General features: G+C 43.4%; 1 protein-coding gene across 1 annotated transcript; it reads right to left on the minus strand.

Moving 5' to 3' along the window:
• Positions 1-8834: 8834 nt before the first annotated feature.
• LOC140593376 (uncharacterized) lies at positions 8835-10305 on the minus strand. The gene is made up of 2 exons (XM_072717778.1): positions 10224-10305; positions 8835-9626 (listed from the first exon to the last, which is right to left on the minus strand). The coding sequence occupies exons 1-2, from the start codon at positions 10273-10275 to the stop codon at positions 8851-8853; spliced, it is 828 nt and encodes a 275-aa protein (XP_072573879.1). The 5' UTR covers positions 10276-10305; the 3' UTR covers positions 8835-8850.
• Between the last annotated feature and the right edge of the window lie 287 nt (positions 10306-10592).

Below are 10592 nucleotides of genomic sequence, written 5' to 3' on the forward strand. Positions count from 1 at the left end.
CAACTAATAACACTCAAAATACCGTAATGTTCATCATAACAGAGTGGCTGTTCGGTCCTGAAACCGTAAAGCTGGAATTTTTTTAAACATAATATGCATTTTATAAAAAGAAGTTCTCAGATGACACCGCCATTAAGACTCAAAAAATTGGCCAAACATGATGTAGAGAAGTGCAAACGTGATGAAAGTCGTACCCCTCGTTGCACAACCTCATAAAGGTTTTGTTTTTTTTAAATGATCATTCTGGTTTTTTTTTTTTGCAACCAATTTTTTATTGGGTTTTACTACAATGCACAAAAAAGTGACACATCAAAAACTGTTCAACATACAAAACAAAAAAAACACCAGAACCAAGAGCAAGACATTAAAGGAAACAAAAGAATATACATCTATATACATATACAGTAATATACATACAGCAATAATAAATAAAACACATACACCTATAAATGCAAATGCATGCACACCCCCAGACATCCACATAGATACACAACACACACACCAAATATATTGCCATATAGCATATCTACATAACCGTACCAGAACATAAGAAATTAACCAGACACAATAGGTGATGTGCTCTCCTCAATGTACTGTAGTACAAGTGAAGCATTATGCTCCCAATTTTTGATAGTAACGTCTGAGGCACCATTTATTCAAGCAGCAGACAGCTCCAACATGATCAGATTGTAAAGGGAAGCCCTCCAGACTATGAAAGTGCAACGACTCGGGTCTTTCCACCTTGAGACCAACAGAAGCTTTGCAGCGACAGAGAATAAAGAAATCGTCTGTTGCTGAGAAGGGGAAAAAGAAAGGAGAGAGAACTCTAAGAGTAACAGAGATTGAGGAGAACAAGGGACAGTCACATCCAGCAGATCAGAAAGAAAGGAGGAGACCGCATACCAAAGAGCGGCCACAGGTGGACATTCCCAGAACATACCAAGGGCTCTAAGTGGGCACAATTTACAAAGGGTATCAGGATCGAGAGCCATAGCGAAGCGCAATCGTGGAGTACAGTACATCCTGTGCACAAAACTAAACTGAACGTGCTGGTGATTGGGATTTCTAGAAGCCCGCTTAATATTTTTAAAAATGGTGCGCCAGCACAATGGAGAAGGAGAAGAGATATCACCCCATTTACGGGCAACAGGTGGAATAACCTGACCAGCATTACGCAAAAACATGTACAGCGTGGAGACTGGTCTATTAGATTTGGACAGGGAAGCCACAAATTTGCAAAGGGGGTGAATAGGCAAAGGAGCAGAGAAGGAAATCCCACATGTTCTGAAGACAGATCGCAGTTGTAGAAAGAAAAAGAAGGAAGAAGAAGGGATAGGAAATTTAGAGCTGAGAGCCTGGAACGTGAGGAGGCCAGAGTCATCAAATAGATCACCCAAAACACGGATTCCGGACGAGATCCACCGGGAGTTTGTGATGGGCTGACCACCAATGTTAAGCGCTCTATTAAGAAATACTGGTGTATTTGAGTGCCAGACAGGGACAGAGCCAGTGCGCTTCTCGACCCGATGGAAAATCTGCACAGCATAAGACACAATTGAGCCTAGCACAGGTTTAGCTGCCTTAGCTTTCAGGGAGAGAAAAGGGAGATGTTGCAGCTGATGCGGACGCGCCAGATTCTCCTCTATTGGAAACCAGGAAGGCGGTGATGGGGGAGGCTGAAGCCAGTGCCAGACCGAACGGAGAACAAAGGACCAGTGGTACCATTCATATTCCGGTAGAGCGAGACCCCCATCATCTCTAGAAAGAGTAAGAAAGGAGTACCTTATGCGAGGCTTGCGGGCATTCCAGAGAAAGGACGTTACTGTCGACCGGACATCTTTCAAAAAGTGGGAAGGGGGCGGCAAAGGAAGCATAGCACTTAAGAAATTTAAGCGGGGCAAAAAAAAAATTTCCCAGAGGAAACTCCAATTAAGCCTGTCAAAGGCCTTCTCGGCATCCAATGAGAAAAGAGCAGTGGGAGGAGAGGAAGAATAATCATTTTTAACAATATGCAGAAGACGACGCATATTGTCGGCTGCGTAGCGAGCTGAAATAAAACCAGTCTGATCGGGATGTACAATCTTAGCTATCATTAACTGAAGGTGGCGAGCCAACACCTTAGCCAATAGCTTAACATCAGAGTTCATTAAAGATAGGGGACGGTAGCTGGAACAATCAGCAGAGTCTTTGCCCTGTTTTAAAAGCAAAGAGATTATCACAGAATTTAAAGCGGGGTGGAGCTGAGAGGAGCGTATGGCGGAGGACAGCATACGAAACAGAGGGGAGGCTAACTGTGCCCAGAAGGTGAGCAGCACCTCAGCTTGAATACCATCCATCCCAGGAGCTTTATTCTTAGAAAATGACTTAAGGGCCTCAGTGAGCTCACAAAATGCAATGGGGGCTTCCAGTAGTAAGGCATCCTGCTGAGCAAGTATAGGGAGAGAAGCCAGGGAAAAAGGCGAGTCCAGGGCTGTCTGAGATGGAGGGCTGTCGGATAAGTAGAGATCCTTATAGAAATCAAGAAAACGGTCATTAATTTCAGAAGGGTTGGTGGTTACAGCTCCATCCTTGAATTTTACACTTGAAAAGTGTCACACTGGCGGAGCCTAAGCGCCAACAACTTACCAGGCCACTAGCGTAATACCGTGTCCTAGTGCGATGTACAAGAAATTCAGCCTTACGCAAAAGTAAACCATTGCGTTCGGCCCGCACCCTGGCGATACGAGCCTCATGCGCTTGGTCCAAATGCACCAATGCACTCCAAATGTGTCTCCTGCAAAAAAGCAATGTCCACCCTATTTCTAAACAAAATGTCTGTGACACTAGAGCGCTTCTGAGGGGTCGAAAGCGTCCTCACGTTCCAGGTAGCCATAACTAAGTTAGCCATCAGCAGCTATAAAAGACATAGATCCACAGCACAATACTGGAGAGAGAGAGACAAAGAGGGAGACGTCAATAGAGTAGCACATCGTTAGAGAAGGAATTAGTGAAAACAGACAACCCATAAACAAATAAGCTCCAGTAATACAAACCCCTAACACCCCATAAGACAGAACACCATCATCCAATGAGCCGAAGGGCGCGAACCCCAAGGCAAAACAACCACAAAACACCCCCCTCCCCCCCATCCCCCCAGAACAGCACGGGGCCAAAAGCCAGCGCGTGACACGCAGGGGATAAGGCATGCGTGAATACTCAAGCCCGCCGGCCACCCCCGGCGTAAACTACAAAGCAAAATCAACTATAGAACAGACACAAAATCGTTTACAGAAAAGCACCCGATTTATATACTCCACACGCACAGTGTGACCGCAATATAATAACAGGCAAACAACAAAGCAGACCGAATAAGCATATTAAATTGGCCAGGACTCGGTGGAGGTGAAAGCGCCGATTGCCTGAAGAGCTTCTTCTGGGTCGGTAAAAAACCACTGGTTACCCGCAAAAGAAAGGCGAACTTTAGTCGGGTACAACAGAAAAGCAGGAACACCAGCTTCCCGAGCCTTCTTCAGAACGGGGGACATAGCCTTGCGAGCTCGAGCCGTCTGGGCGCTGTAATCGGCGAAAAAAAGGATTTTTCGTCCCTCGAAACGAACCCAGTGAACCCAGAACATGCTGAGCCCTCCAGCTCCACCTTCTGGATCCCTGTGGGCCCTAACAGCACGTGGCAGCAGCTTGAGATCGAAGGCCGCAATTACCTGCGGAAGCTGGATGAGCTCAGCATCCCCGAGGGACTCTGGAGCATTACGGACTACGGCGATGACCACACCGTGGTCATGTCCGTGCATGTCCCCGTGCATGTGAGCAGTTCTCTGCGAACATGGGGCATGAGGCAGGAGGAGAGGCCTCCTCAGAAGCCCGCTGGCACCAGTCAGAGGAAGCGCAAGGCCGAGCCCGACGACACCAGCGGCTCAAGTTCTCCTCCACCGCACAAGAGGCCCATGCGCTTCTGACTGGATTCCATGTTTTTACGCTGTAAGTTACATTTTTATTTCAACATAATTAGAAGATCCCGCAGGAAAATATTAGTCAGTTACTTAATAAATAACCAAAAAGTAGTTGAATAGGACAGCTGGCCAACGTATCTGTGTGCTTCCACTGACTGGCACCCTGACATATATAGTGATGGATTCGAAATCTCATCGAGTAACAGTCCTTTATCTCAACTATCTGCACCATTTTGCCAAGAGCGAGAGTTTGCGCATCCAGAAAGTTTAACCGTTTTTGTTTTATTTCAAACTGCCTTCATTGACCGGAAACCGTAAATATTTTAAACTCTGCGCTAAGACACATTCGCATGGCGTTAGTTTTACCGATTCTGACGGGATAAGAAACGTGCGCAATTTCTCAAAATTACCACACAGTGGAGAATTAATGCCGGCAGGATCTTACTGTCTACAAAGCAAGTTCAATGCAAGTATAACCTTCACAAGTAAGACGAAGCATGGCGGCGGAAAAGAACAACATTTTTATTTTACAATTACTTCAAAATTAGGAACAAAAATACGACCAAAAATTCTTTAGTTTGACATGTGATCAAAATACAGAGTAAACTAATACATGATAGCATGCATGCAAAAGATCAACGGCAGAACAGGGACTTTTAACGTTGTCTGCATTAAAAAGGAATTAACCATCCCTCTCAATATAAAATTGGGATAATTTTTTTCTCTTCAGAGGCCTCCATAGAATAGTGCATCCATCCCCTCACTCATGTGTATAGAGACGTATCCTAAGGCTCTGTCAGCAACATTCAGATCAACAACAGCATCAACAATTTCACAGCCAGTTTTAAAACTTGCTTAAACGCACAGTGATTGCAGAAAATGATAAACAAATTAGGTAATATTAATTAAATTATTAAATTGTGCAGATTAATAGTGAGAAAAGGTTATTGAATTTTACATTAAGATAAATGAGAACTATACGTGATTACTAATTATTGTTAACTAATTTACTGTATGAATTTCTCCCCCTCGTTGTTAAAAATCATTATATGTCAGGGTGCCAGTCAGTGGAAGCACACAGACACGTTGGCCAGCTGTCCTATTCAACTACTTTTTGGTCATTTATTAAGTAACTGACTTAGGACTGGACGATATGGCAAAAAATTATATCACGATATATTTCTTAATTAGTACCCCCCGATCAAGATCCCCCCAAATAGAAAAAAATAATTCGAACCATGATCTCACGAGTCGTTATGATTTTGACGAGAGAGATTGCTGCTTCCCCTCCCGCAATCGCGCAGCTCATTTCGCTCTGCCCTGCCTACTGAGAAACGGACTCATTTGCATACTAACAGTGATTGGATGTTTAGCTGGGGGGAGGGTGAGTGGGGGATCTCTGCCGAGTGCAGTGTGAGCCCGCGCACAAACAGAAAGAGCGAACAAGAAGTGAAACTTATCATCTCGTTTGTGCCTTTTTCAGTGGATTTTTCAGCTACTGTAGTAAATCTTGTCCATATTCAGTTTGTGGGTAATTATTATTTTCTTCCTCAACTTCTAAAAGTTTGATTTAAGGGGGCAGGACGTTTGCTTAAGGGGGCGTTGCCCCAGCGTAGAGCCGGCCCCGACATACATATTGGCTAACAAAAGGCATCTGCACCAACTAACAGCAGAAATTTACTAGTATACAATAAAAACCACCGTCGTTTCTCGATACAAACCTTTAATTATATTCTCCAAAATTGAAAACACAAAGATCGCTCACAAAAAACCTGCGGGGTGTACTGTAGTTCGTTTTTACAAAAAGCTAACCAGTGTCAAAATTAAATTCACGAGTCATTTCGCTCTGACACAGCTCTGATAAGTATCATACATGCGGTTACTATGGTTTCTAAAATGCTTTGTTGCTTTTGCCTTTAACAGTCTGCTTGAAAACAAATGCTTCAATATTATTTATGCTGTCTAAAAAAGTTTTACCTGGATAGCGTTTCACAGCTGCGTTGTTTAGCAAATTACCCTGCGAATGCGATTTGAATACGCGCTGTTTAGCACTTGTGATACATTTTTAAAAGCCGCCGAATCGTCACGGGGATCGAGATAACCAATGTTAAGTGCCGAATTTGGCGGTTCCACTTCAAAAACGGCAACTTAATAGGGTTGGCGAGTTAACCGAGGACGAGATAAGTGGGTTCGACTGTGTGTGTGTGTATATATATATATATATATACGAATATATATGAATATATATATACACGAATATATATGAATATATATATATTCAAATGTATATCGAAATATAGGAAATGTGTTTAAAAATCGTATCACCGTTATTGAAAAAAATTCTATGGCGATATATATTGATATCGAATTATTGTCCAGCCCTAAACTGACTAATATTTTCCTGCGGGATCTTCTAATTATGTTGAAATAAAAATGTAACTTACAGCGTAAAAACATGGAATCCAGTCAGAAGCGCATGGCCCTCTTGTGCGGTGGAGAACTTGAGCCGCTGGTGTCGTCGGGCTCGGCCTTGCGCTTCCTCTGACTGGTGCCAGCGGGCCTCTGAGGAGGCCTCTCCTCCTGCCTCATGCCACATGTTCGCAGAGAACTGCTCACATGCACGGAGACATGCACGGACATGACCACGGTGTGGTCATCACCATAGTCCGTAATGCCCCAGAGTCCCTCGGGGATGCTGAGCTCATCCAGCTTCCATAGGTAGTTGCGGCCTTCGATCTCAAGCTGCTGCCACGTGCTGTTAGGGCCCACAGGGATCCAGAAGGTGGAGCTGGAGGGCTCAGCATTTTCTGGCTCAATCTGACTTCCAGGTTGAGTGTCAGAAGCCACAGATAAGGATGGAGATGAGGGCTCATCTTCACCCCAGGCCAAGGGGAGAGCCTCAGGAAGCCCATTAGCATCCTCAGTCGTGGATGCTGGAGCTGCAGGGGAAACCTCCCTTCTAGAGCTGGGTGATGGCAGCTCCTGTCCGTAATGGTCATCCTCCTCAGCTGGTGATTCTCCATCCCCATGCTGGACACCAGTCTCTGTACCATGATGTACCACTTGCAGCCGTGCAGTTGCTACGTGCAATAGGCTGGGATCCAACTCCTCCCCAGTGAGCCGCCAATAAAATGAAGGGACACTGAGGGCCAGAGACTGCAAGTTCTCCATGGTCAGTGGGCTCCTCTCGAAGTTCACGACCAGAATGGAGATGAACTTGTCCTCCACAAACTCATGAACTGGGACAAAATGGAACACAGAGAGATATATAAGAACATGACAATAACTGGATAAATACTCTACTACAAAATCAGTTTAAAATGAGTCCATGGGCTTCAGATTGTCAGATAAATGAAATAATGTGAATTACCGATAAAGCTAAGAAAGCTAAACCGGAACACAACATCCATGCATACGCTTACTCTCACACATATCCAAATGAATAAATATTAAATGAAACACATTTAGTCCTGCACTTTTGTCACTAACAGTGATCTTGCTTTTCATTTTCTTATTATTTAAACAAGATGAGCAAGAATGGGAGACAGAAGGGGAGTATAACGAACGGCATTTCCTTTCACATCGTTACAATTTCTCATTTTAAAACTCTGCTTCCAATGTATCCGTTTGCAGTTCAAAATACATTTGTTTCTGTAGATAAAAGTTGAATTATTCAACAGGTCGGTTATTTTACCTCGAAAACCAAAGGTGTTACTTATCAGCTTTACCTCAAAACTAACAAGCATTAGGCCAATGCAGACTTGGCCGTTCATTTCGTCTGTCACATACCGGGAGCTACAACTTTATTATCATTTAATCACTATAATCATTAATACCTTCTGGATCCATGTTCTCCACGTTTAAGGAGTGATGGATTCGAAATCTCATCGAGTAACAGTCCTTTATCTCAACTATCTGCACCATTTTGCCAAGAGCGAGAGTTTGCGCATCCAGAAAGTTTAACCGTTTTTGTTTTATTTCAAACTGCCTTCATTGACCGGAAACCGTAAATATTTTAAACTCTGCGCTAAGACACATTCGCATGGCGTTAGTTTTACCGATTCTGACGGGATAAGAAACGTGCGCAATTTCTCAAAATTACCACACAGTGGAGAATTAATGCCGGCAGGATCTTACTGTCTACAAAGCAAGTTCAATGCAAGTATAACCTTCACAAGTAAGACGAAGCATGGCGGCGGAAAAGAACAACATTTTTATTTTACAATTACTTCAAAATTAGGAACAAAAATACGACCAAAAATTCTTTAGTTTGACGTGATCAAAATACAGAGTAAACTAATACATGATAGCATGCATGCAAAAGATCAACGGCAGAACAGGGACTTTTAACGTTGTCTGCATTAAAAAGGAATTAACCATCTCTCTCAATATAAAATTGGGATAATTTTTTTCTCTTCAGAGGCCTCCATAGAATAGTGCATCCATCCCCTCACTCATGTGTATAGAGACGTATCCTAAGGCTCTGTCAGCAACATTCAGATCAACAACAGCATCAACAATTTCACAGCTAGTTTTAAAACTTGCTTAAAAGCACAGTGATTGCAGAAAATGATAAACAAATTAGGTACTATTAATTAAATTATTAAATTGTGCAGATTAATAGTCAGAAAAGGTTTTTCAATTTTACATTATGATAAATGAGAACTATAGGTGATTACTAATTATTGTTAACTAATTTACTGTATGAATTTTTCCCCCTCGTTGTTAAAAATCATTATATGTCAGGGTGCCAGTCAGTGGAAGCACACAGACACGTTGGCCAGCTGTCCTATTCAACTACTTTTTGGTCATTTATTAAGTAACTGACTAATATTTTCCTGCGGGATCTTCTAATTATGTTGAAATAAAAATGTAACTTACAGCGTAAAAACATGGAATCAAGTCAGAAGCGCATGGGCCTCTTGTGCTGTGGAGGAGAACTTGAGCCGCTGGTGTCGTCGGGCTCGGCCTTGCGCTTCCTCTGACTGGTGCCAGCGGGCCTCTGAGGAGGCCTCTCCTCCTGCCTCACGCCCCATGTTCGCAGAGAACTGCTCACATGCACGGAGTCATGCACGGACATGACCACGGTGTGATCATCACCGTAGTCCGTAATGCTCCAGAGTCCATCGGAGATGCTGAGCTCATCCAGCTTCCGCAGGTAGTTGCGGCCTTCGATCTCAAGCTGCTGCCACGTGCTGTTAGGGCCCACAGGGATCCAGAAGGTGGAGCTGGAGGGCTCAGCATGTTCTGGCTCAATCTGACTTCCAGGTTGAGTGTCAGAAGGCACAGATAAGGATGGAGATGAGGGCTCATCTTCACCCCAGGCCAAGGGGAGAGCCTCAGGAAGCGCATTAGCATCCTCAGTCGTGGATGCTGGAGCTGCAGGGGAAGCCTCCCTTATAGAGCTGGATGATGGCAGCTCCTGTCCGTAATGGTCATCCTCCTCAGCTGGTGATTCTCCATCCCCATGCTGGACACCAGTCTCTGTACCATGATGTACCACTTGCAGTCGTGCAGGTGCTACGTGCAATAGGCTGGGATCCAGCTCCTCCCCAGTGAGCCGCCAATAAAATGAAGGGACACTGAGGGCCAGAGACTGCAAGTTCTCCATGGTCAGTGGGCTCCTCTCGAAGTTCACGACCAGAATGGAGATGAACTTGTCCTCCAAAAACTCATGAACTGGGACAAAATGGAACACAGAGAGATATATAAGAACATGACAATAACTGGATAAATACTCTACTACAAAATCAGTTTAAAATGAGTCCATGGGCTTCAAATTGTCAGATAAATGAAATAATGTGAATTACTGATAAAGCTAAGAAAGCTAAACCAGAAGACAACATCCATGCATACGCTTACTCTCACACATATCCAAATGAATAAATATTAAATGAAACACATTTAGTCCTGCACTTTTGTCACTAACAGTGATCTTGCTTTTCATTTTCTTATTATTTAAACAAGATGAGCAAGAATGGGAGACAGAAGGGGAGTATAACGAACGGCATTTCCTATCACATCGTTACATTTTCTCATTTTAAAACTCCGCTTCCAATGTATCCGTTTGCAGTTCTAAATACATTCATTTCTGTAGATAAAACTTGAATTATTCAACCGGTCGGTTATTTTACCTCGAAAACCAAATGTGTTACTTATCAGCTTTACCTCAAAACTAACAAGCATTAGGCCAATGCAGACTTGGCCGTTCATTTCGTTTGTCACATACCAGGAGCTACAACTTTATTATCATTTAATCATTATAATCATTAATACCTTCTGGATCCATGTTCTCCATGTTTAAGGAGTGATGGATTCGAATTCTCATCGAATAACAGTCCTTTATCTCAACTATCTGCACCATCTTGCCAAGAGCGAGAGTTTGCGCATCCAGAAAGTTTAACCGTTTTTGTTTTATTTCAAACTGCCTTCATTGACCGGAAACCGTAAATATTCTAAACTCTGCGCTAAGACACATTCGCATGGCGTTAGTTTTACCGATTCTGACGGGATAAGAAACGTGCGCAATTTCTCAAAATTACCACACAGTGGAGAATTAATGCCGGCAGGATCTTACTGTCTACAAAGCAAGTTCAATGCAAGCATAACCTTCACAAGTAAGACGAAGCATGGCGGCGGAAAAGA

Source organism: Paramormyrops kingsleyae, chromosome 11 (assembly GCF_048594095.1).
Source record: "Paramormyrops kingsleyae isolate MSU_618 chromosome 11, PKINGS_0.4, whole genome shotgun sequence".
NCBI classification, from domain to species: domain Eukaryota; kingdom Metazoa; phylum Chordata; class Actinopteri; order Osteoglossiformes; family Mormyridae; genus Paramormyrops; species Paramormyrops kingsleyae.